The sequence below is a fragment of the Pelecanus crispus genome, chromosome 19, assembly GCF_030463565.1.
Source record: "Pelecanus crispus isolate bPelCri1 chromosome 19, bPelCri1.pri, whole genome shotgun sequence".
NCBI lineage: Eukaryota > Metazoa > Chordata > Aves > Pelecaniformes > Pelecanidae > Pelecanus > Pelecanus crispus.
This window is the reverse complement of record NC_134661.1, coordinates 3,672,019-3,699,244: the sequence shown is the minus strand read 5'-3', so window position 1 is coordinate 3,699,244 and position 27,226 is coordinate 3,672,019. Positions and strand designations below refer to the sequence as shown.

The 27,226-nt window shown below is 45.3% G+C and overlaps 1 protein-coding gene across 1 annotated transcript; it reads right to left on the bottom strand.

Annotated features, from left to right (window-relative positions):
• Window positions 1-636: 636 nt before the first annotated feature.
• Window positions 637-26,319, bottom strand: LOC104036505 (beta-galactosidase-1-like protein 2). Its single transcript, XM_075723301.1, has 19 exons — window positions 26,237-26,319; window positions 21,584-21,781; window positions 20,911-20,979; window positions 20,500-20,595; window positions 18,823-18,931; window positions 18,417-18,509; window positions 15,441-15,522; window positions 12,223-12,287; window positions 9,853-9,937; window positions 8,679-8,816; window positions 7,924-8,004; window positions 7,585-7,691; window positions 7,030-7,176; window positions 6,545-6,616; window positions 5,507-5,585; window positions 4,192-4,279; window positions 2,247-2,361; window positions 1,201-1,317; window positions 637-723 (listed from the first exon to the last, which is right to left on the bottom strand). Exons 1-19 carry the CDS (start codon window positions 26,317-26,319, stop codon window positions 637-639), a joined length of 1,911 nt encoding a protein of 636 aa, XP_075579416.1.
• Between the last annotated feature and the right edge of the window lie 907 nt (window positions 26,320-27,226).

Genomic DNA, 27,226 nt, shown 5'->3' with positions numbered 1-27,226 from the left:
TTTTAAAACTTTTTTTTTTCCTTTTTGAGAGAGAGACAACCTCCATAGTAAAACTTAGTGGGGGAAAAAGCTCGAATTAAAGTAATTTGACAACCAACTTGGTTTCCAACAAGTGAACAAGTAACAGCCTCTTTGCAGAGCGAGTTGCTAAATTCTGCCTGGAAGCACAACAAAATGGTTTTCCGTACCTGGTTACTCACATGTTCACCAACTATTTTCTCCCTATGTAATCATAAAAACAAGGAGGCCAGCAATAACACGTTTTTAAAGTCACTAGAGAGCTGAGCTCAGCTTTCAGTTCAGATGGCTTCCGTTCTTGCTCTCTCTCTGTCTCTCTCTCCTGCCTCCAGTACCTTTTTACTCCCCCACATTCACCAGACGGTCCATAACATCATGCGCAGCCATCCAAGTTGTGGGTCCTCAGTAGTGCAGGGAGATGAGCTTCTGCATCCATCTATGAAACAATGGACTCTGGCTCCTTCGGGGCCCATTCTCTCTTCTGACCTTACCGCCAAAGAGCAAATCCTTTACCTGGGTCTAGTGGAAATTAACATGCCCAAGTGCCTGGGCCATCATGTCCCCAGACATGCAACCAGGAATATTCAAGATGAACCGAACGTGGGAAAGAAACTCTCATCAGTCCACATACTGGGTCCTTCCTAAATAAGGTATGTCGACAGATTGTATTATCCGTCCTGCAGTGCGTTCTTCAAAAATGACAATCTGCAGAAGAGAGGGATATATAAAGTTCCTTCATACAAAGGCTGAGTTACTTTAAATATTTTTAGGAGGAAAAGGCATACGATCACAGCAGGGGAAGGAAGCATCATTTAAAGAGCTCAGTCAATATGAGTCTGAACAGTAACTGTGATTCTTCTTCAGCACCACATGATGCAGAAAATGAACCAGCATCAAATCAGGTTTGTCTTGATTTTTAACTTGACGCAGTGCTTTGAAGTTTAGCTGCCATCCTCATCGTGTCTTAATGGTTGTCAGAGCCATAGTCAGCTTTAGAACAGCACCTTCCCTCATTTTCACAGATCTTAGGAGGTAACAGTCTCCTTCCTCTCTATTGCACTGGTTTTCAGCTAGAGATAGGTAATTAATGTACTGTACATGTCTAGCTCTTTGGGACATGACTCAGAGCAGGATCTTTAATAATACAGACCAGCAAAGAGAAATGCCACCAAGGCCTCTCACCTCATTGCTCCCTTTCCATAACCAGGGGCCAGGAAGGTAGAGTGTTTCCTGAGGTCCAATTTTCCAGTAGCGGCCCAGGTTCTGACCATTGACAAATACAACTCCTTTTTCCCAGCCCTAGGATCAAGACAGTACACAGAATTACTGATGCAGCTGTATTGCCTAGTCAGCATCCCCACAGGAAACTAAGCCTGCGTTCACACTTGCATTCTTTCAGGCCACTTTCTGCAGGTTTTCTGCTTGCAACTCCCTGAAGCCATGAACATTTAAGTAAGCCCTGTTGACAGGAGTTATCCTTCATGTACTAATTAAAAGGATAAAGCTTTAAAAAATGTGTAATTCACGATTCAGGCTTGTATAGGAAACGTCATCCTTTTGAACAGACATATCTTTATTTCTTCCCAAGCATAGAATATCTCCCCTCACCTACTTCCCAGGTGACAGAAATACTGCATTGCTACTGACTAGCATAATTTACAAAAAAGCATAAATGGAAAAGTAACAGTGCAATAATGATTGGCATGAACCTTGGCTCTAAGGGAGTGAAATCAGAGGGGGAAGTTTAATAATACTTAATATCTCATTTTAAGTTCTGTGCAAGAGCAGCAGTCTTCCACAGAAGGAAGATGTGAACGCTAACTCTCACACCATGTCTACAAAGAAGTGACTCTTTCCATATCACGTTGAGGAGGTAGTGATAACACTAGTGCCTCCTTTATTTCTTGTGCCCATTACTCCTCTGCAACTAGAAAAGAAATAGCATTTGTATATCAATAAAATGACTAAGTGTTCATTAGCAGCTCTGCAGGGTCTGTATTGCACGTTTTCTCATCAGGATCACTACAGACTGAAGATATTTACCTGCCAGCTTGAGAAGACTTCTACACCCTCAAAATAATTCTCTTTCTCCAAGATCAGAGGAAGACTACAAAACTACAGACTACAAGACAGAGCTCAGTCAGAGCTATTACACAAGTGTCTCTCTAACCAGCTTTTTAAAAATCTTGATCAAGAAAAAATAGGGGGAAAAGAAAAACAGGACTTGCCTGTAGCTTCAAGAAAGTGTCCTGTGGCTGATGCTCTATCCACAGCCTTCCACGAAAAAAACCCGGACCGACAAAGTAATCTGGGACTGCACTCCATCCAGCGGTATGTCGCAAGCTGTAAGAGAATGACCAAACACAGCAGGGAAGCACCACGCAGCACTGAAAGCCACAACACTGGTCTCAAGATCATTGCAAACTGCTGCTTACAATGGCGGATGGCTGTTGTTACAACAAGGTTGCTATTTCCTTGCGTGCCTGAAATGTCAAGCAGTTGCTTTCTAGTGGTAGGACCTAAAGGTAATACTCTTCATGCTGCAAAGGGATGGAGTGTTTATCTCCTGTAAACATTCAAGGCAAGCGCCTAGCTGATCTCTCCCCTCCACTTAAGATAAGTGTACTGGTGATACATGTCTCAGTCTTCATTATCCTATGCTTGCCACGTCACTGATAGGCCAATTTCTGGTACGAGAAAAGGATATATGGGGCTATCACCATCTCTAATACTTTACAGCAACGTAAAAATCTCTGCATCATGTTGGCTGCTGAAGCGCCCACCCTCCTTCAGATGTAACAGTGCCATGGTGCAAGCTTTAAATGCATCTGGCTTGCACAGGCTAAAGGAAAACCTGCAGAATTGGTAGGATTCAAAACAGACATTCCTGCCCATGTTCCTATCGAGGAATGTGAACACATCCTTGCAAGTTTGCAGTAATTAGGGGCAATCTGACATTATTTCTTACCTGTGGCAACAATTTGGGAGCAGGGGACAAACAGAAGAGAAAATAAGGAGTGTAGAAGCCCCACAGAAGCCTTGAGCTTCTGTCAGAACATGTTCCTTACGAACTGCATCTCTTGGATTCAGGGAAGTTATTGATCCAGTGCAGCTTGGCTGCTACTGAATTATTCAACTAAAAGCCTACGACAATTCCTTTCACAATACCATGCGCTCCATCCTCCTACGCAGTGACTGTAAGCTGATTGTGTTTCATTGCTACTGGTCAATTGCCAGTAACTGACGGCAGTGTTGACTAATCTTGCTTTTGTTCGGGCATGGCAGTTCGCTTGCTTTAATGTTCCTCACTGGAAATATTCTTCTAAAATCCTGCAGTCAAAGGTTATGCAAGTTACCCCATCAATAAGAACCCTTCAGGTAGCCCCCCCCGGCACCTGTTAAGATTGTCCTTAGAAATTTCAAAATGTAGATGTTTTTTCTTTTAAAAGCCATTTCAGTTTAACATGGCTTCTCTCTCCTTCCTACACAAAATGCAGGAGCTGTGATATCTTGGGGGATGCACATGTGTTACTTTCTGGTATTAACAACATAACTGAAAACAGTCTCTCTGGATCGTGGCCAGAGTCCATAGGGCATCTGTTGCCTTAAACGTTTGCTAAGGTTTTCTTTATCTACTAACAGAGGCTCCTTGACTTACCCCTGCCAGATTTCTTTTGCAGTCTTTCTTGAATTAAAGCAAAATAACTTAAAAAGAGAGGAAGCCATCTGGGCTTGTTAATGTACTATTAGTAGCTTCCTAGAATTAATCCGTCCCTTGCGAGTTTGAATTACTAAATATATCAGCCATATTGCTAATTTCAAGAAAGACACAAACTTCTCCAACATGTGGGTATGTTGGGACCCACCCCTTTGGGTAAGCCATGCTTTCACCTACCAGATCTAACCCTGCTGTACAGGCTGTAAGGAAGTCTTTAAATCCTCCACACTGGGAATACATTTTGCCCCTAAATAATGGTATGGATAAAGTGGCACAATTTCCTGCACTATTTTGGGCAAAGGTATCAGCAAGGAACTTAGCACTGCAAAAACTTACCTACCTACTTCTGCCTTGTGTTGCCCTTCTGATACATTTAACTGCTACCTGTTAGATTTTGTACTGCTGGTAAACAGTCGGTTTCAAATGAGGAAGAAAAAATTTTAAATCCCACAAACCTTTTCATGAAGCCAGGTTTCATCTCCAAACTGTAAATCTTGAAGTTCCTCAAAGGGGTTTTATTCAAGAAGACATCACCAATTAAGCCTGCAAGAGCAATGGGGGTAATGAAGAGTTGAAAAACAGCTAAAGCGGATAGATTTTCCTATTTGAATGCAAGGAACAGCAGGAGATGGAAAGCAGCCACATTCTGCAATGGAATTAGAGTCCATATGGTCCCATTGCTCATCCAGATTGAGTGGGGAACATCACTATACTCTGGCCTCTCCACTCGCTCTTCAGCTTCAACTCACCAAGCCGTTAAACACCCTCCAAGCAGAAAACATCGTTGGCACACGCAGCAGATGGGGTTTTGTTGTTATTGTTGGTTTTTAGTTAGCTGTCCATGTATAGACTTTTTTAAAGCAGTAGATCAGTTACTTCTCTAATAGACACAGCAAAATATAACATGGGCAAGCACTAATGCCCAGTGCTGATCCAGCACTTTTCATCCAAGGATCTTAAGATACCTTAATAAGTAATTTACTTTTAGCACTCTCTTGTTAGATAAAGTTATTCTCCATGTAGCGGGCAAAGCCTGAGTCCTGATCCAGCCTCCTAATTACAGGACTGCAGCTGAGACTGCCTAAGCAGCACAGAGGCTTTATACACCTCTTCTGCAATAAAATAAAATTGGTACAATCACATGCCTAACTCCATTAGTCTATTTTGTGTAGTTTTTGCATACAGCTCCCCACTAAAATAGAATCCTGGGGTTTTGACCTCTTCCAGCTCCACAATTGTGTGTGATAGACTTGAACATTTTAGTAAATTCCGCTCAACAAGATGCAATTCATTTCTCCTGATATTGTGTGAGTTTTTAAATGTTGTGATCCTCCAATATCAAACCCCCAGGGGAAAACACGGATTAAAAAAGGTATTTTCCTTCTCTCCCTGTGAAGTAACATGCTCACAGAGCAAGAGAAAGGGTACCCTAACATCACCTAGCAAGTCTAGAGGAGAATAAGATTCATTGATGGCCTTGGGTTTAGTTGTACCCCTATAAAATAAGAAGCCTTAATGCAAGCCATCACGCAGCCACTACTTTTCATCGATGATCACTCCAGACAGGGGGTGATGAACTGTTTTTTTTAACAAGTTCCCTCTGTCATACTGTTTCCCACCGACTCCCAGATGGTAGTCTTGGCTAGCACTACGATAGCTGTATTGGGTCTTCAGTTTGGTTATGTGTAAAGCACACAAGAAAGACAGTTCTACAGTGTTTAAACTCAGAGAACGATCTAGGATAGTTTGAGAACAAAGAATTTAACTTACCTTTCCTCTGGTCATTCAGTGCCAGGCCATAATTGACGCGACCGCGGTTCTCTACCAAGAGTCTTAGCTGCCTGAATCCCTGTGAAATAAAAACAAAAGGAAGAGCATCGGCTGGACCAGTGCACAGCATGTGCTGTATCAGCCGTAATGCTTGGTTAACAGAGGTCAGTAGAGGTGTTCAAGAGGGGAGGTCACACCTATACCTTTGGCAGTTGCAATTTATCTGTTTACTTTAAAGTTCTGGATTATGTGACAGAACAGTGTCCCCATATCTTTCAACTACTGCAAATAGTTATGCCACTGAGGAACTCAGCCTTTTCATAAAAGTTTCCTTTTTTTTCCTGTTGAATTTTTAAGTACCATTTTGATATCGCCCACAGAGCCAGAAATGGAATTTGACATAGTATAGGCTTATGTCATATAGCTCTCCCACAAGTCATAAGAACAACTGGTATATACACCCACTCACCTACTCCTAGGAGTCATGCTCAGCTCTGTTGACATGCGTTCAGTCAATATACTAGTCTTACTGCCAACTTCTGCCAGGGTAAGACTACTCTCAGAGCTAAAGAGAGGCATTCCCCCTCATTTCATTTGAGACCCAAAAGGTGCAAAAGCCCCCAAACCCCCTTAAAACCTGCTTTGTGCTAAGGAAGATGAAGCCTACATGGACTTAATCATGGACTTAAAAACCGGTACTCAATGTCTACAGTTACTCAATGTCTACAGTTGTGGGTGTGGCAGGAAGGCTGGCAAATTTTGTGCAGCAAGGACTACAATGACTTGAATTTTCTCCATGGAAAAGTATTAAAAAATCACTTCTCAATCACAAATAGTAACCTGGCAGTGAAATCACACTGTATTTCACTAGTGAAATAGTGTCTAATTAGGGTACGACAACTGCTCCCTGTGTCAGGCTACTGTACCAGCTAGTTAAATGGATTAGGTGGGAGATGCCTTCTTGAGAGCTATGCCTCTTTAGTGGTCTTGCTTCTGTTATCCACATACTATTGCTGTGAGCAATCTCCAATTAGTTACCTGTCCTTCAGGAAGGGAGAGCTCCACTGTGTTGTAGTCCAGCTCACCAACATACATGGTATTAACAAACACCTGCAGAACAGAGCACGAGAGAGGAGAGCAACTTCTCATAATTACACTATAATCATGTGTTGCAAAGGTTACTACTTGAAGGTGTATTTGGGGAGGAAATTGTCTCTACTTGAAACTAGAACTCAGCATCCGTAACTGTGTCACTGATTCAGTCGGGGGGGGAATCACAGCATTTCTCAGAACATTCAATATTCTGACGTTTAAAGATATTATAAGTTTTAGTAGACTGGAACCTCAAGCTGATTCACAAATGATAAGGGTTGGGGCTTAGCTGAGAACTGAAAAGAGCGAATCACACTTCTAATCTAAAACTTCACATTTTCCTTCATGGGTGACCCATTTCCTGCCTAGCTGCCAAGACCAATGCATTTACATCTGACTGAAGTTAGTCACAGTTGCCCTCTGCTCCTTACCTGTGCTCGGTCGCGGACATGGTCCCTTGAATGCAGATGTCCACCACCAAATATGACAGTCTCATAGAGCACGTATCCATACGACTGCCCACTGCTATCATTTAGATGCAGATTCTCCATGTTAATAGGAAACTCTGACTTAATGGGCTGCAAATGAGAAACAAATTTAACGGCAGAAGTGGCCTCTCAGCATTGACAGGCCACATAGAGGCAATTCATTTAAGACGGGTGTTCCACTCTGCCACAGGTTACATTTACCCTGTAAGCCTCCAGAGGTCTGTTCCAACCTGAATTACCTTATGACTCTATGAAAGCTACAGCAATGAACATAAGGTACCAGAAAACGGAGCCAAGGACTTGCAAAACTGGAATTGCAAGAGAACAGAAGTAGCAGTAAAAAAAGGTGAGATAAAAGATTTGCCTCCTTTGCATACCCTTGACAAAACATACCCCAACCTTATCCTCATGGAATAACAAGCCAATGCACTAATTGCCTTTTCCACCTAAGAGGTGATGCCTTTTAGTACTGAGATGCATTAAAATTGGTAGTACTACCTGTAAAAGAGATGGCAACACATCCCAGAGAGAGATACATTGATGCAACAGGATTGCACCATATGATGCCTTGCTTTCAATCATGGGAGGGAGAGGAAGAGGCTGGCCTGTGATGCAAAAAGAAAGAGAAAGATGGAACGACGATTTCAGATGCAAAAAGCCAACACAGATTTAAGGCCCCTCCAGATCTCCTTTGGTCCTCCTTCCCATCTTTTAGAAAAAGTACCCAGCCAGTCAACCAACCAGAGTCACCGGGCTCCAGCAGAAGGGCCAGTTTAAACAAGTCTCTGATTTAATACAGTAGGTAGAACAGTATTTGGTTTTTGGATTTATAATTACCAATGATCATGCTGAAGAGTTGTCGGAGCTTGAAAAATTTGGATGTATAGTCTCCAGCCTCTGTCAGCACAGCGTCATAATCTGAAAAAGAAGCACATATGTTTTAAAAAACATACAGCAGCTCTGGGACAGCCTTCATGTACACTGTCATCAAAGAAGTAAAAGCCCAAGGCACAATTCTCTTGGCACTCGCTATATTATGGAAACCTGTACACTTTTATCTGTGTGAATGTAGCTAGACAAGCATTGAGTTGCTTAATTTGGAGAGGAGCCACTCACTGAGGAGCAACATACTTCTAGAGATCTAATTTGCATATATCCAGAATTTCACACAGAATAAAGTCAACAATTAACAATTTTAACAAAGGGCTGTCGGGATGAAAAGAGCTTTACGGTACAGTTTGACTTGATAAAATTAAAAACCAGAACGGTATCTTGGATCACCATCTTTCCCTAGAAAGAAGAGCCAGCATGGAGATAACATGAAGCAAAGTCATCATCTGCAACTTCTATTCCCAGTTCAGAATGAGGGGATCCTCCACATCCTGGAGTGGGTCTGAAATAGGAAACACTAACGTAAGCCCCCCTTTTGGACAGGCATTTGCTTCTGAGCTATGTTCCAACTCATCTCTCCAAGACAAAGTGGTTGTACTGATCATTACTCGATGCTTCTGTCAACTGTAACTAGCCCAAAGGGTAGTCTGAGCTGCACTCTCACAATAGGTGCATGGGCAAGGCAATGAAAGAAAACTCACCGTAACTGGTGACATCTGACTTGTATTCATCAGCCTCCAAAGCACCATTCATGAAGCCGAAGTTGGTGCCTCCGTGAAACATGTAGAGATTGATGGATGCTCCTAATTTGAGGATGCTCGCTACAGTATTCACCATTTCTGTAAAGGAAGGGCAGTGCCAGGAAGGCCACAGACCAAGAAGCTAGGCTAACACTCTTCCAGTAATTCAAAGTAGACACAAACATTCTGGTCCTTGTCAGTCAGTCACGCCTGTGTAATTACAGTGATTTGTATTGTGATTTGTATTTTGCCCTCAGTAAGGGCAGCACGTCTATTGACATATTGGGAGATACTCATACATTCAAATATACCTCTTCTATAGGTGAAAAAGGGTAAAGCTCCTCTACTTGAGCAGGAATTTTGCTTTTGAGCAGAAGAGTTGTAAGGACTACTCCATCAGACTCCTAAACTCAACACATCAATGACCCGATTACAAAGACAATTGCAGGAGGATGAAAGAGTCATTAAAATAGTCTAATATAGCTCTGTTTTCACTGCACTTTAGATGTCCTGGAGGTTCTGGGGTTGTTGATTTTTTTTTTTTTTTAGTATTTGTCTTCCTTCCTAATGAGCTTTTAATCTGGGAAAAAAAACCTGATACTTTTCAAAAGGTGCTATACTTGCAAAAGGCTTAAGCTCCCCATATTCCCACAAAAGGTAAAACAATCCTCTCTCAATGAGGAGTGTTTATTCACTAGACAAGTAACGTTGTTATAATGGAGGTTTCATAAAACTTGTGATGTTTTTACAAAATGCAAATAAAGTCTTCACAGGATTTAGATTAGCTCAGCAGGTGAAAGAGATGATTTAAATCACTGAGCTGCATTTTTAAAATCAACACAGAGTAGCACGAGGCCTTAGGACACACTGACATTAATATCTTAAGACATTTGGCTCTCTGCACACCCCTTAGAGTCTTCGAGGAATAAAGAGCTGCTGTTTACTAACACTACTAAAGAAGATCCAAGGCACAGCAATGAGACCCACTCACTGAGAGATTATTCATTTACAAAGACTCACAGAAAGCAAAGGTTACAGCAAGAGAGAAAATTTGAAGAAGTTGTATGTCATTTTCCTGTGACTCTCTGCCGAGCAGTAAACTCCCCTATCTAGAAGAACAGTATATGGTGCTCACCGTCTGCATCAAAGACGTAGTGAGGGCCTCCCCAGTTATCAAACCATCCGGTCCAATACTCCATGACCATCTTTGGCTGATCTCTCTGTATCAGAACAAAAACCAAGAGTTAAAATGGAGACAGGGCAGTCTTGCACTCATGCCTATTTTCCAGAGAAGCACTGTTCAAACACAGTTTGGCAACATGGTTTACAGAGGGTTTTCTTCTCAAGTTGACATAAAAAAAAAAGCAGCTAAGGAGCTCTGAACAAGTGAGGAACAAGATGCTGTGGGGCAGCCATGCCCAGAACAGGCAGGCAAAGGAGGGAAGTACTCTGCTAGGCACAAAGCAAAAACCACGGCACACAATCAGGTGATACCAAACATTGCTGGATATTGTTGTTTGGTAGAGCTGTAGCAAAAAGACAAACCAACTGTCACTGTTTAGCTTCTGCTAGAAATACACATTTATAAATGCCTGCTTATCAGCTACGCCACTGCCAGCTGAGAGTTTGCAGGTGCACTGCAGCCAATGCTTGCCAAGGTAGGAACAGTAGACCTTAGCGCCTTAATGCCTTTTTAATGCCGCATATGGTGTTGGCAGGAAAGAATTAGCCTTTGCAGGAATTAGGTCTTCATTAAAAAGGCTCTGCACACAGAGCAATTGCTTCCCACTTGTCACCGCTTGCCAGTTCCCTTAGCTCCTGTGGAATTCCACCCGGCCCCATCACACTGGACAGGACAACATGTGCTCAGCCTGGCTGGCACTCCTTGCTCATTGTATTTATTTCTAGTCAAGGCAATTTTGCCCTTTATTTGATAGGGGCTTTATCTGATGCCACATGAAATGGCCAAGGTAAGCGGCATTAAAGAAACTCATGTTTCATTAGGAGAAAACAACCGCATGTGCCTGTAATAATCGAATTGTTCCAGGTTCATTCCAGCTCTTGGAAATATGTTTAATCAATCTGTCCCCAGTAAACTAGTCAAAGGAGTTTTATCACCCTCTGGAATAAGAGACCATAACAACTAAAAGATAACATAGCTTCATAATCCTTATAAACATGAATGACAGACTTCCCATCTTGTAATTAGTAAGTGTGGCAAAGGAGGAGCTGCTTTTATCGGGCCATGTTGCATTTGTGTATTCAGTTGGTGGGGAAGGTGCTGCCTTCTGTTCATTTGCAGGGTTTGGGGAATTTTATAAGACCTAAAGAAGGTGAAAGCACATGCAGCAGAGCCTCTTTTGCCTGTACAGCAAAAGAAAACAAATTAAAGTGGTAGGATTCAACGTTCAGCATGCCAGCAGCAAGGTTTCCTTTCACAGTCCAGGCAAAAGCCAAGGGAAGAGATCAGAAGAGAATCGATCACAGCCACGGGCAGATGTCAGTTGTTCACATCTTTCCAGGCTGACATTTGGAGCAAGCAGAGCAAGAGGGAAAGAAGAGGACGGAGGATGCAAAGAGAGAGAGAACCTGTCACTAAAAAGCAAACTTGTTATTCCCTCACTATTCCCTCATCACACAATCAAGATACTTTTTGCATCAGGTGTTCATTACGCAATTCCCTATCCCTGATTCACATCTCCGACAGCATAGGGGGGTTAAAGACGCTGAAGCAGCACAGTAAATGTAAATGCTTTTCTGCAGCGAGCACTGTTAAATGCCAGGTAGGCTGGGCTGCTGAGAAGGCAGGAAGAGCCTGGGACTGCGCTGTGTGGAAGATGTTTTGTGAAATTACTGTGGAAGCATATCTGAAATCAAGGTGTTCCTCTGATCGGTTCTGCTGCAGGTCCTAGCAAAAATAGGACCAAATACCTAGTGGAGCCAATACTTTGTTCTGCACAGCATGCCATTAATACAACTTTACATATCTACACTGAATATGAGATATTGGAGACGACTGAAGCACCCATCACAGTGTACCCTGAAAGAACTGCAGTAGATCAGCACCCAGCATTTGAAGACTACAGTTTTCAAACGTGCTCCTGATGGCACCCACAGCATCAGGGTAAAAGAGGTTGGGGAAGGAGACGATTGAACTTCATGGGAGAGGTCTGACAATTGCAAAGTAGGATGCTGCCAGGTATCAACGCTTGAAAGTGTGAAGAAATCTAACCCTTAACAGCTGAACGCAGGCCACAGGGCACAGCTGAATGGAAAGCCTTTAAGAAGGTGCTGGATAACAGCATACTTAAAACCTTCACTTTCCAGAGAAATCATCATAAGTATTTTCACTGATTCCACAATGATTTGGCCTAATGAGAGGGAAGCCCAAACATTTGGTCAAGAAAACCCCAAACCAACACACAAAACCAAAACAGGCTACCAGTGCTTCATTTCTAAGGCTGTCCTGGAAAATCTAGGTGAACAAAGTTTTTCTGCATCTTACCTGTACTGTGTCCAGATATTTCAGTAGCCCAGGTTCCAATTTCTGAAAGTTAACAGTGGCCAGTGCTATTCGGAAAAGAAAAAGGTTTTATTAATTTAGACACATACAAAATGCCTAGGGGGCCATCTCCTTAGGCATCAGCCCAGCACAAGCTCAAGGGGAACTGGAACATCTTCTGAACCACCAACAGAACCTCCTCGGAAATTTCCCATTGAAGTCTTCACTTAGTACGCAGAATCTAACTGGACCGCAGCACACAGTGGAATACTTGCAGGCCATCTTTTTAGCTGTGATGTTCAGAGATACTAGAAAGAGAGAGCATCAGAGCAGCTCATGGGGTGTCACAAGCTTTAATTAGAGGCTGTAAAGCACTTGGAGATCTTCAGATAAAAGGCACCACGTAAAGGCAAGCTTATTATTAGAAAGTCATATCTGGATGCCACACTGATCTCGCAGGCTTTAGCTGCAGGAATCGCTACCCAGGCAATATCTTACAGCTTGTCATGTCTGTGGGGGTAGGCGAGAGAAAGCACAGTACAAGTGAACCAGATAGAAATTGTAATTGGAAGATTTATCTGTGCTTCTGCCCTGTGCAGCATGGGGGAACTGGCAAGTAGTTTGTGTGCGCTGCATGTACAGCGAAAGTCGCTGCATGATCTTCAAGCACTGGAGTGGGAAGACCTGCCTGCAGGAGATGATGCATTAGAGGACACTAATCGGGTATCACTGTCCCAGCCCCTGCTACACGTTTGAACCATTTTCATACTTTTCCAGCCCTCGGTCACACTGATGATATTTCTCCCAAGAAATTTTGAAAACACAGGAGCAATGATATGATTCTGTATGAAAAATTGACTTCTTACAAGAGAGCTGGTATCAAATCCAGCCCCAGTTGTGTCAGACAGAGCACTTCAAACAGAATACTTACAGAAGCAAAAGCTCACTTCTCACTATTTATACCTTGATTTTAATAGGCTGACCCGTGTAGCGTGCTGAGCTGAAGAATTTGGCACAGGCAAACGTGGTGGAAGAACAAATTCAAACATGGATTTAGCATTGACGTAACACGTTAGTTATCAGTCCTGAAGGCGAACGTGCCCAGTTCTGCTCTTCATGCACACCACTGAAAATGGTGTAAAGGTGCGGAGAACCAGTCCCCAAAGCCTTACTCATCCCTTCCACAGTAGGTACTTTTCACATACACACAGCTTTCCACCATGGTGCTTTAGCCATGGCCTGGAAGTGAGCCAGAGGTTTTATTTTGTCACCCATCAGCTCCCAGCTGTACCAGGTCAGATTAGAGCTGCCTGGTTTGGGATTCTTGCCACTGACTGTGCCCGTGAAGGCAGGCGGATTGCAGGAGCCACACAGGTACTCTGAGACCGACCGAGGTTTTTTCCCTACAGCATGGGACATGCCGCTATACCTATGAGCACAAAGGGGACCCGCGACAACAAAAGCTTTCCTCCTCATCCCCTGAACAGTGGCCACTGAACAAGGGCTACAATGCTGTAGTCTCGGGTCCTTCTACAACAGACAGTTTTCTCTGCGGAGCACCAGACTGACTACTCCTGGCATTAACAGGAACCTACAAATGCTTCTTGGAAAGAAATTGGTACACCACTGATGAACAGCACAAACAAGATGACAGAATCACTGCATTAGTTTTCGACTCCAGTATGGAGCCTTCTATTTTCTTAACACATTTCTACAGTGGATTTTGTTCTCTCTCCTTTAGTGCTTTCATAACCACCTTGCTGCTATACCGCTTTGAGCCCTAGTTATTCCACACATCTGATTACTTGACATGTTGACTCTAATGAGCAGATTGTTGTGACATCTAAGAGGCAAATTGGTATCAAAGAGCTCTCAGCATGCAACACGCTGGAAAAGACAACTCCAAACAAGAACGAGCTCTGAGGCAGTAAACATTCCCACAGAAGATGGTGAGGGCTAGGCAGGGATTTCCACACCAGCCCTGCCGCCTGTCAGCTTGCTGGCAGGAAGAGAGTGACTCTATGTGGTCAAGGCTGGAAACTGCTGCGCTCCAAAAAAATACAATTGAGAAGACCACCGTGCTGGTGAAGCCCCACGGACTTCAGAGTTAATGAATCTGTCCCTCTCATACTTTCAAATAAAAATAAGAGGAGGAAAAAAAGGAGGGAGAAGCCTTGTCTTTTAATCATCTTCATGCCTGAGATTAGAAAATTAGCGGTATTTACAACTGAGTGATGACAGGAGCACTCAAAGACTGCACCCTGCAAACACTTCATTCAGGGAATCAATTACTACTCAGACAGGCAACTGGCAGAAACAGAGGAGAGACTGCAGGCCGATCTGAACTGGATCTGGAAATCTGAAAATCAGTATTGCGCTATGCCCCAGTCAGATTTAGGGCACAATGAAACTCAAAACAGCTGTACCTCCATTTCTTCACAGTGAAAAGCAGGAGGGGTGCTAAGCAGCATTTTTAAACACTTAATAGAATTACACTTTTTAAAAGGGAAAGGGAAAATGGACATCCTTTTGCATTATACACATCTGATAGCCTCCTTTACCTACCTACCAAAGGCTGCACATCCCAGAGCAAGCTCGCTGAGAAGACAGGGCTGCCCCGCAAACTACTGCTAAACCTACAGAATGTTAGATTTCAGAATCTAGGACTTGATGGACTTTTTTCTTCTCTTTTTAATTGCAAAGCAGGTATCTTAAGAATAAGTTATTATTAGTAGTAATTGCTGAGGTACTTGTTTAAGATATATTCAAATGAAGCAATAAGTAGTATTTTCAACCTTGTAATCTGGTGGAAACAACATCGAGAAATGCTAGGTGCTGCCATCTCTTGACTAACCTCATTGGGAAGTGCAGATGCCCAGCCCCAGACAGAAGGCAGCAAGGTATTTAGTCTGCACACGCTTCATGTCCTTGAAAGCAGAGAGGCTGCCTCCGCACGGAGCAATCCTGTTGTCACTGCGTTACACCTTATGTTGAACAAAACCACTCTAAACCTTTCTGGGAAGGGACTGGGTTTGTTCTATGTGTATGCCATCCAGCTAAGGGGGTCCCTCCTCTGTGGCTGAAGCTCCTACCACAAACAGGACACAGTTAATGGGTGCAGCTCAGCGGACGAAGCCTGCTGCTCTCATTCAAAGGCTACGTTTCATCAGCTGCCCCAGACAAAGAACACGGTCTTACCTTGCTCTCCTACAAGCACTCACCTCCTTCCACTAAGCCAAATGACAGCCCATTCTTGTTGTCTGAGGTCATTAATAGTTCCACAATCCCTCTGTTTAACAGGGCCTAAATTAAAAAGAGGAAAAGCCGTTGTGTTAACAGCCTGAGTTTAGTATTTGTCAGGATATTACAGCATTAAAGTACATTATCACTTTCTCTAGGGATAGCTTGAAACTGGTAGTGGCTTGGTAAGAAATATGATTCCTGTGACATCTCCCATTCCTCCTGAAGCTTCCCTGCCTACTTTTTCCAGCTTAAAGACAACTGAAAAAATCTTATTTTGTTTTAGAAAGCTGGATCGGTTTCTCACTGATGCATCAAACTTCAGGATTTTATCTTCTGAGATCAGTTTAATAAAAAGCTTCACTGCTTTCCATCAAAAGAGGGCTTCAGGTGGAAGAAGAAAAAGAAAAGCAGCTCACCCTTTCTGACTAAGAATGGAAGCTGGAAGGACAAAACAGCTGGTTTGCCAGTGAACGCCATCACAGGACAGCTCAGGTACCTATGTTCTTGAATAGTCAAGTCTGGATGAATTTACTGGTTCTTAAATATCCCAGCACCGTATGAAATAGCACTCTAAGGTTTTTGAAATGCATATGCACACACAAGGTTGTTCCCATTAGGATTTTTCTCTTACAGATGTTTTTTTACAGAACAGTGGCTGATGTTTGAAGGAGAGGTTCCTAGTTGCAAATTAACCCCTCTTTTCACTGTACTGGCATTGGAAGTCACTCCTTCAGCTTCAAGGAGGTTTGAAAACAAGCCTTCAGTCTCCTAATTCTAAATTACTAATTGTAAAATGGTGATAAAGACACATTGGCTCACACAGGAGTTACCCATGTCATGTGCACCGACGAGTTAATGTCTGCTGCGTGTTTAAAGAAACCTTTGCCTATTGCACATGGCTACATACCCTGTGCACCCAGGGCAGACTTGAGCATCACACACAGTCTACATTAGAGAAGCATTACAACACAGAGTTTAAAGACAAACCTAGTTCAGAGTTAAGGCAACCTGGTTGGTTTATCAACCTGTCATCACTAAATTGATACCTGAATAGATGCTGGTATCTGACAAAATTCAGCTACTCAGGGAACTGGAATTTATAACAAATTTTATTAAGATAATTCTTTGAGCACTGCACTAAGACTACGTTTCTTCCCCTCCTTTTGAATATAAGCACAAAATGGAGAAACGGCAGAGAGCTGCCACACATTGAAATGCACTACAGGATTTCAGGGTGCAGCAGAGAAACCAGGAATAGAAACAGTGTCTGAGGCAGACACAGGTGTGTGCTCAGCTAATCCCAGCTCACGGACTGTCTGGGGAGGGAGGTGTCAACACACCCTTTCATGGCCTAGATGTTTTGGAGGGCAAAGGCACTGCACCCAAAAGAGTGAGATAAGGACAGGGACTTCAGGTTTTGTGTGAGTTGTGAGGATTTTTTAATGGGTATATTAATTCCAGGAAGATCGCAATATTGTCATATATGCTAGATGCAGATGTGAATTAATCGACTTGCCACATTCAAAGCTCGAGGCCCAACCAGAACGAAGACCAGGAGCTCAACCTCATGTTAGCTCCCACTCCAAAAAGGAAGCCCTGCAAATCCTGATTTCCCACATTTTTGTCTTTAACCACTATAATATACTTCCTCAGATGTAAGTTGCACACAATACCAGAATATGATGAAACAGCACTGCAAAAATACACCCACAGGCCTGGCAAGGAGACATTATCTGTTCTGACAAGTCTGTGAAACATCACGAGCTCTTTCATCACTGCGATACGGAAAAGCAAGCAGCGAGTCTACATGCTGTTCAGACACAACAGACTCTATGCCCCATTCGCTTAGGGCTCTGAAAGCCATTTGTTTATATGCTTTCCATTGGTGGGACATAGGGAGGGAAACTGCATAGATATAACAGACAATTTTGACATTATCAGTTCAGACTGTCGATTAACTCTTTAACTTGTTCGTATGTACACTTCATATTTAACCTTCTAAGCAATGTTCAGTCGTGCCACGAGATGGAGTTAGTGCAGGAGCAGGCACCACTCTAAGCAGATTAGGACTCCTGCCACGCAATTTATTTGGTTGAAGAGCCTCCGTATACCTTGAGCAATAGGACAACCTGAGCCAGAGCTAACCTCAGGGTGCTCAGGGTGAAACTGGGGTACCCAAAGGGTTCCAGAAGGATCTGATAATGCTGTAGCCAAAGAGCAGGGAACATACAATTTATAGCATGTACACACCACAGGATGGGTAACCTCTCTCATGTGCAGCAACACTTTTAAGCATTCAGTGAGCAGAAATTAAACAACAAACCTTGTAAGACATACTGCAGATCTTGTTAACTGTCTGCCTTGCAGTTGTACTGGGGGCAAACGAATGGGTCAGACTCATGTTAGATCCACCAGGATAACCTGGCCTTCTTGTGCACCGGCCAACTCTTTATCGTTCAGTTCAGAGGCCAGGGCACAGCCTAGTCTCTGTTTGACAAGGGTAAGGAAGGCATTAGGCAAATTAACCTGCCTGATGCTGAGCTCCGGATTACGCAAGTTTAGCAGTGTGCTGGTGGCTTGTTCACATAAACCTGCCTCCCAAGAAAGTCAACAAAGAGAAACCTTTCTTAATGTCGTCTAAGAAAAGCAAAACAGGACGAGCAAGAAACAGCTTCTTCAAGGCCAGCGATGTATTACAGATCCTCCCCCATCTCCCTATCACCCTCTTCTCTGGAAGACACAAGAACACAGGCTTATCACTATTGAGAGGGTCATATGCCATCTCTTCTACTCCAGGAAGAAACATCACGGGAAATACAGCTGGACTATGCACTGATGCTTTCAAGGGTTTCTGAAGCCATGCTCAAAAGTTATTCAGAAGAAAGAGAATACTCTAAGGAAGGTGGCTTAGGAGAGATACTCAGCACAGAAACAAGCAAATGTGTCAACATTACCTTTTTAACATAGATCATGTAGTTTGGGTCTTTGGCATAGGAACCATATTCATTCTCCACTTGCACTGCAATGATGGGGCCTCCTTTCTTGTACTGTGGGGAACAAAAGAGAGAAGTTGTTCACCATGCTTTCTAATCAGAGGGACCGAAATCACAGTGGCACCAGCTTGCAGAAAAGACGCATGAGTCTCAGGCAGACTCAGCTCCACCCTCTCATCCTCCCAAAGTCTATGCATAACCGAACGGCTAGATCTGGAGAGCGGACACAGACAACTACAGTCCAGGTTCCGAAAGCGGAGCTGGTAGATTTGTTATTGCTTCAGCCTGCTGCCATCACACACAGCTCACATTCAGCTGTGCAGACAGTCCCCACTTGTGGACAGAGAGGGTAATGGATTGTACTTGCCTGAAGAGGGACTACAATAGGCATTAGATGATCAAAATAGGCATCCACAGCTTCTGTGAAGCCCTTGTATGTTGTCCTCAGTTGCATCTCTGGGTCTTGCAGCAGCCAACTATGAGAAAAGCAGCAAAGAGAATCTCTTAGAGTCTCCTGTCCAGTCAGGGTTCCAGAGGTAACACCACCCACCGACATAAAGGCACATTTGGGCAGGAATCATTGATCTTTCTGTGTCACTTGGCTAAGCCCACAGTGTAGGTATGGACAACATCGTGAGTCAGTGAATGACACCATGTGAGACTATCTGTCACTCACACTTTTAAATGAATCCAGACCGTAATTGCCAAGCTGTTCCCCTTCTTTTTGTTCTCTCTTTTGGGCCTAAACTCACTTCATTAACTTTCCCAATAAGATTTCAAGGGCTCAACTTACCACTCTAAAGTTACTCTGGAATTCCCTGCATCCCCAAGGGCACTCTACAACCAAGTGCTCCCTCATAAAACCCCAATCATCACTCAAAACAAAACTTCCAGTAATTGTTCTCATGGTTTCTACTGCTGATTTACAAGACTTAGTTTGTTGGTATGGAGTTAACACAGAAAAGGGCAATTTGTTTAAGAGCAGAACAATGCAGTGCTACAACAATTTAAGCAGAGTGAGCTTGTACCTTCCTTGTCTCTGCAAAAGGAGGCATTAACTAATAGTGCTTCCAGAGGTCTGAAAGACTCAACTCCTGTATGCTATATGCAGCTCGGTGGGCTTACAAAATCATCGCCTCTTTATCTGTAAAATGAGAATAGTACTGTTGCTCTTTATCTCTCTGATAAAATCTTTTATCTGTCTGATAAAAAAATACACAGGTCATGTGGCAACAACTTGACAATATATGCACTTCTCATAACCTAATGTAGAGCTAGCTACTGCCTCTGCTCACTGACACAGTCCCTGACGCACCTTCGCGGTTCTGCACCTGAACTCTCCGATGCCAAAGGCAGGGCATTCTGAAAAATTAAAATATTAAAAGCAATAGTCCCCGAATTTTGTCAAGTGTCTCCACTGACATTTACGCTCCGTGAAGGTAAGAAAAACAAGTGGTATGTAACCTGGCACTGGTTCCACTGGGATCTAGTAACCAGGCAAGTCTCAATACTGACGTATTCAACTTGCCTCTCAAACCCTCTTACCAACAAGCTGTGTGCTTTAGGAGAAAATGCAGTAGGAGGTTGGAAAAGCTATGGGTCTTTATTACTGCCAGCCATATAGTACGTATGTTCCAGTGGGACTTTTAAAATGGACCCGAGATGAAGCAAATCCTTACATCAAGCTGCAAAGACTACTATTCATATTATACAGACAGCCAAGTTGCAACAGCAATAGAAGATGTGTTTCCCCAATTGTTTTCTTGCTGTAACCATTATGCCATAACACATTATTATTTTAAAGAATAACTGCTCAAAAAAGATTCTGGTTCCAGGCTTACTATCTGTACTGCTTAGGAGAGCTCAATAACATAATGAGTCTTCACCTGCTTTGGGGACACAGGAAATAAATACTCCCATCTAACAGCCAGCCATTCTAAATCTTTGAAAGAGGCTCAACTGTATGACCAGGGGTTTTGTTTGGGTTTTTTTTTTTTTCCACAGTCCCAAACACTTGCTTCAACTGAACTATTTACACACTTACCTGGGCAGACCACCAAGGTCCCATTCAGAGCAGATGTAAGGTCCAGGACGCAGAATCACCCACAGTCCATTTTTAGCTGCCAGTGCAATGAAGGCCCTAGAGATCCAGACAGCATAATTATCGTCTGACTGCAGAATCCCTACTCCATGCACTCCTAATACACCAATCACCATGAAATTTAGGTACCAGAACCAGAAGAGAATCACTTGATGAAGCAACTATACTGGACTGGTACTAAACCTGTAAGTTCCCAGGACTCCAGAAAGCAGGGGAAGGAATGAGTCTCCGTTGCCTGATCAAAGTATGGGCCTTGCTTCAGAAGTTGGAAATGACATCTTCATCCAGAACCGACACGCACACCCTCCCCTCAAACCAGGAGTATTTAACAGTAGAGTTGTCTGTACCACATACTCTAGATCCAGATTTCGACTGAAGTCAAACTTCCCTCTTTCTTGTTCGTGAAGGTTCCACGGCACGTACCTGAAATGCAGTTAGGGCAGTGGAGGTGAAGGGCTGAAAACTGCATTTGTGAAGCACAGAAAAAACCCCTATGCACTCCCTTTGTTAGTCAGTAACAGATCCAGAGATTACTGCATGTACACATTGCAAGTGTCTATTTACACATTATTTTTGTGCCTTTCTTTCATTTGTCTGACAAGTCCTTACTTTGTTGCGCTCTTTTCCTGTACTCTGCAATATCTGAGTTTCTCAAGACCATCACATGAGGTCTCTCTCTAGATACATCTTTCATTCTCCGAACCAGAGCAACTTCTAAATCACAGCCGTGCTGAATGGCCATTTCAGGGCCTGACCCTTCCTCATCGGGTCAGCGTTAAGAAGGCACTTTCCCAGTACGTCTGATAGACATCGGTGCCAGTCGGCAGCTGAGGATACTGAAGTGTGTGATGGCTAAAGGAATCCTGAGTCCTCGCTACTCTTTTCTGTGCCTTTTCTTGTAATAACAAGTACAGAAAGACATTGTTATGGCCCACTGGAATTAATTACAAAGTCCCACCAACTACTGTGGAAGAGGGGAGGGGCTGCAAGGTACACGTGACAGAGCCTAGGGAGCGAGGACACTTACGTCGTGAGGGTGTTTAAGCCGCATGCTTTCATCTTAAGCATGCGGTCTTCCCAGTATTCCCTGGGGACTCGGAAATAGTGCATTGAACCTCCAAATATGCGGAAAGGCATGCCTTCCAGGAGGAACTGTGAGTTTTCTGTCTGCAAGCCTAGGGTCCTCCCCCATAACCGCAGAGGGATCAGCTCGCTCCAGTTAAACCTAGAAGAGAAAGAGAGACATGAGCACCCAGTGTCTAGTAATGAAATCTGGGCTTATTGTAAAGAAATCTGTCCCCCTAAGAGAGGCTGCTCATTGCACCCTACCTGGCAGGATCGGTTCTGACCTTCCTCCTTCTTAAATAAACCATGCCCTTTGTCTTACAGAGCACATAGATTTTTCAGAAGTCTATAAAACAGATGGAAGATCTGCCCAAGAGGTGTATTTAATATTCATTTCACTAGCAGCTTCCATCCTGAATGCCCCAAGCCATTCTGGCATACAGCTCTACAACTGAAATGTAGCACTGCTCAGGCAGAGATCATGAAACTCACTTGCTGAAAATAGAAGATGGGCAAGTTTTCACTCAATACTAGCAAGTGCTTTCATAACTTATGAAATGTAAGGTCTCCCTGTTTTGCAGTAGGATGACATACGCTGGCTGATTTCCAGATCCTCACTCCAGAAGCTGCTGCATTTCAGTACAGCTACCCTGAATGTCTTGTGGTCTCTGATACCTTCCAACTCAACGCACGGAAAAAATAAAGAACCCTCACCTGTTCACTGTGAACAGAGAACCTTTTCCTTAATTTAAAGAAAACTCCTGGACTACATTCATCACTCAGGAAAGATGAGGTCTGCTGCCTCTGCCTGCGTTACTGCTTAGATTAATTCCTTCATATGTTATTTGTCAAAAGAACTGGAGCAAAGGAGATACCAGGTTCCAAAGCACTTAAAAGTTCCAATACTCATGCCATCACAGCTCCATTCAGGTCAGTTCCTGCCCACAAGAAACTACTTCCTATTGCCTTGCATGGCTCCCCAGATCATTTTGGCTGAACCAAGAAAACATTTTAAATATCAACTAGTCCAGATCCAAAGCAGTTACACTGCCTCCATCAGACCATCCCAGCTCCACAACTCTGAATACACAAAAGAGTTAGACAACAGCAGCTTGTCCCTCTGAGACGTTATCACAGCCAGATGCGAGGGATGAATTCCCGTCTCAAGAAAGCAAGAGTGACCCACACATTTGAGAGAAATGTCACATTCGGAGAAGAGGGAAATAGCTAAGCCTCTGGGTGTTCTCTAGACTATGTGTAGAGCGGGTATTAGCAGAAGGTGAAGACTTCTCAGAACTTGCGGCTTACAGGGATTGCTAACCAGGAGCCTGCAGCGATTACCTGTCCTCTGACACAAGGCAAGGACACTACAAGGGAACTAAATCTAAGACTTCCAGGATACTGCAGGGGCTGGCTGACAAGCGCAGAGGGTACCTGTGTAGCACAGCATTCTCACAGGGCTCTGAAACAACCGGCAGCAGGCATGGGTAATACCTGGAAAAGGAAGTCTAGATTAGATACTCGCTGCCTTCACTCAATGAGCGCTCGCATGCATTTACTGTCAAACCATTTACAAAAAGTAGTGCTGAGCAAGGAGATCGTAACGTACATCCCATTCAGAAGGTGGTGCAGTAATAACAGAGCTTTTAAGAACATAGCGCAGCTCAAAGTAGGAGAAATAAGCACAAAATACCTAACTGCCATATTTAATGGGTGACTGCCTGAATAGGACCAGGATCAAAAATGCTTATCTACACGAGAAACTAGGTACAGCCAGAGAATGATGACGTGAGGCTAGGAAACGGTGGCATTGCTCCCAAGGAATTACTATGAATTTTATCAGCAGGGGAGGTGGTTCTCAATCCACACACAGGATATCTATAGCTACCTGCCCCTCTATTCTGCTAGAACTACATCTCACACAGATTGCAACTTTTGCAAATCGGGTCCTGACACTGCAGCTATATCTCCTTCTGTTGCTTGGTGGTGGCAAGCCTGAGGTGGAAAGCTCAAAGGGGTCTGGAGATGCCAAACTCCAATTTTTAAAGATTAGGTCAGAAAAATCCCTAAGTTCCCAGTTTGTTCCTGAGCTAGGTAAAGCCCTAAATTACCCCTGCACACAACAGTACTGCTAACTGCCACTGGTGCCAGAATGAAGGCTGCACTCAGGAAGCACACATAGCCAGATAAAAACAAGCAAATCACTTAAGCTCATCTTCTTAATCCTGGGCATAACTTAGTTGGCAAGTTTCCATCAAGTGTCCTACCTTAAAACTCCCCAGCTCCAGTGTTTTTTCTCACCAAGAAGGACTGGTAGAAAGCTCCCAGGCTCCCAATGTTTTCAACATATTATCCTGGATATCCTGAAGCCCACATCTCTCACTAGGATCTGTCTGAGTGACTTCTGAAAAACACTTCTGTGACTCAGCAGAGCTTCATCCTGTTACCCTGAGCTGGATTTCCACAGCTCAAAGCCCACCTGGGCTCTGTGCTTCCTCTTGAGAGCAATGTGTAGCTCCCAGTAGATTTTTTCTCCTCACTTCTGTAATGACAGCACAGGTTCCAAAGAATCTTTTTTTGTCTTTGCTAAAGGCTTCTGACCTTTGTCCCTCAGTAGCCATTTCCTCCCTGCTTCAGGAGAAGTCTCTTTTTTTGCAAAGAAATAGCATTGGATTACCAAGTTCCCCCAGAACAGAAGCTTCAAAATTAGGTTGGACAAGTTAGTCCTTAATGAAACGATCCGTCTTTATAGGACGTAAGTTGAAGTGCAGAACGCTCCAAGCAGAACAGGGAAGTTGCAGTTAACTGCTAAACCAGACTGCTATGCTAAGGCATTCATGCCAGTAAAACAAAAACCCAGCTGAAGTCCTCTATGCATGAGATACGAGATTTAGCTTTGGTATTGGTCTACCCCATACCCAGAACAGTTGGGAGAAAAAGTTGTCAGAAAAGAAAAAGAAAGTCAAAACAGGGGAAAAAGCATGGAGACCGTTAGCTTGCCTTGCCAATACTAAAGGACGCGCTTCAGAGGACAAGGGACTTTACAGTTAATCCCCAAGCTCTACTTAGACCTGCCTCCGAGGGCTTTGCTGTTTATTCCGGGCTTCCTCTGGCCGGAGAAAAGTGAAAGCTTTGAGCTGCCTTCACTCACGACTCGCTGTCTTGCAGCAACCGAGGTCCTGTGCTGGTCAGACAAGCCCCCAGCGCACGTCCAGCGTGGCTGGGATAACGATCGCTGCATTTTGTAGCAGAGTTTATTCTCAGGTGGCCTGGGCCACGGAGAAGAACGCCGGCTACCAATGGATACGGTGTTTTACAGATACACTCTTACAGGAGACAGACTTCTGTGCTTTTATCAGGTATCAGTTTGCAATAATCCTCTGCTAAGAACATATGTGGCACAAGCCCAAGACCAGCTAGAAAAGAATTTTGCTTCTAATTAAGCAAAGCTCTACTGAGGCTCTTCTATAGCATTGAGGATCAAGTAACTTCCTACTGTGAATTTAAGAAGCCGTTATAAAATATACAAGTTATAAAAAGGATCTGAGTGGTAATAAGTAACTACACCTTCCCTCGCCTGAGTGCTACGTCCAGTTCTTGGCTGTCAGGGACTGACGAGCTTCTGCCGCTTGGCGCGGAGAAGCTCCTGTGCAGACACACACCTCTGGCTATAGCACGGGGCACGCTCGTCCAGGGAGGAGCATCGCCCCCAAAACGCGATCTGAACCACGCGGGATTTAAGCCAGAACCTTGAGTAAGTTCTTGTTACTACAGGTGGGCTGTAGAGGAACGGATATTGGCCTGGGGCATGCAAACGGGACCCCGACAGCGCAGGGACGCAGAGCAGAACCAGACACAGAACAGGCTGCAGCGAGAGAGGGAAACAGATCTGGTGCGAGCGCATCGGAGGCTTCAGAGACGGGCTGGATCCGACAGAGCGATTGATTTGCAAACGTGCGTCGTCCATCAGCCGCGATGATGTAAAGCCTTACGAGAGCCAAGGCCGGCTGCGACAGCGTTAGCCTAACGTAGAATCTGATTTACAGCGCTGGCAATTGGTCTTCCCTTGTCCATTACTTTTTATGATAGACAAGAAGTTGCGTCTATTACGGGTGACATTTATTTAAAGCTTTTAAATCATTTCTGCATGGAGGTAGCGTTACTCTCCCCAGTGCTTCCCACGCTCCGGTCCTGGAGGAACGCTCTCCGTGACTGGTGGGGAGCGGCGCGCTCGCCTTCCGTACGCGTCCTGAGAGGGGAGGATGTCTGGATGAGAGGGGAGGATGTCTGGATGAGAGGGGAGGATGTCTGGATGAGAGGGGAGGATGTCTGGATTGTACCGGGCCGGGGACGCCACGCGTTCACGTGCCAGGCAGCGGGAAGGAAGTGCGAAGTTAATTACGGGGGTCCCCGCCGGAGGAGCCCCTGCCTTCCATTCCAGCGCGGTCGCCCTCGCAGCAAACACGAGTCGCGGCGGCAGGCCTGCGCTCAGGAGCGCGGCGGGCGCGGAAGCCCACCGACCGCCCTGCCCCCGCCCCCGCCCCGCCGCCCCCCCCGCCAGCGGGCCGCGACCCCCGCCACCCCCGCGGCGCGGCGGGGGCGTGCCGGCTCTCACCTGCGCAGCAGCAGCCACAGCACGACGACGAGGAGCGCGGCGCCCCCGAGCCGGCGCTGCCGCCGCCCGCCGCACGGCCACATGGCGCCCGCCGCCGCCCCTGCCCCGGCCCCGGCCCCGGCCCGCCGGCACCGCCGCGCCCCCCCCCCCCCCCCCCCGCCCCGGCCGCCGCCTTGGGCCGCTCCGCCCGCCGCTCGCCCGCCATTGGCCGCCCGCCGCCGCTGCTCCGCCCTCTCCCCCCCGCCGGCGCCTCCCATTGGCCGCCGCCCGCCCGCCCGCAGGGTGGGGCGAGGGCGGGCGGCGCTGCGACTGGCGGCGCGCCTGCCAGTCACCGGGCGGCGGGGCGGGGCCGGCCCGCCCGCCAGCAGGTGCGGGGCGCTGCGGGCGTCGCGGCGCTGAGGGGACGGCCCGGCCCCGCAGGCCGCACCCCGGCCGCACGCCGCGGCGGCGGCAGGCAGCTCCGGGCCCGCCAGCGGGGCGCCTCCCCTGCTCGGGGACAGCGTCTGGCCGGCCCCGCCGCCGAGCGGCGGCTGTTTCTGCCCGAGGCGTGAGCGCTCGGGCCTTACCGTGCCCCCGCCGCCCTGAGAGAGACGTGCCCTTTGCAGAGCGCGCGGGAAACCGCGGGAGGAGGCCTAAGGAGGAGCCTCCCGCCGCGGAGCAAAGTCCGAGGTGGAAAACCAGCCGTGCCCGCCGCCAGTGCGCTCCCGTCTCCCTTCCCTGGCACGCACTCGCCTGTGCGGAGAGAGGAGCCGGCTCGTCTGAAGAGGTTAACGCACGCTAACTGAAAAAACCCTCAGAAACTGAACATTTTGTGACCCCCTCCTTCAAAAAGTTCCTGCTACCTCTGGTTAAATATGGAGAAATACCACAGAAGAAAATTACCACAACCTCTGACTCTCTCAGTAAAGTTAACATCATTGCTTTATTGATTCCAAATCTAAGAGGAAAAAATAATTTACCAATGTTTTCACTCCCCCTACTTTGTATGCA

Coding starts and splice junctions, on each gene's coding strand:
- LOC104036505 (XM_075723301.1), bottom strand. CDS start 26,319: ATGTGGCCGTGCGGCGGGCGGCGGCAGCGCCGGCTCGGGGGCGCCGCG. Junction 9,938..12,222: donor AATATCTGGACACAGTACAG/GTAAGATGCAGA, acceptor GTTCTGATACAG/AGAGATCAGCCAAAGATGGT. Junction 8,817..9,852: donor CTACGTCTTTGATGCAGACG/GTGAGCACCATA, acceptor CTTCCTTTACAG/AAATGGTGAATACTGTAGCG.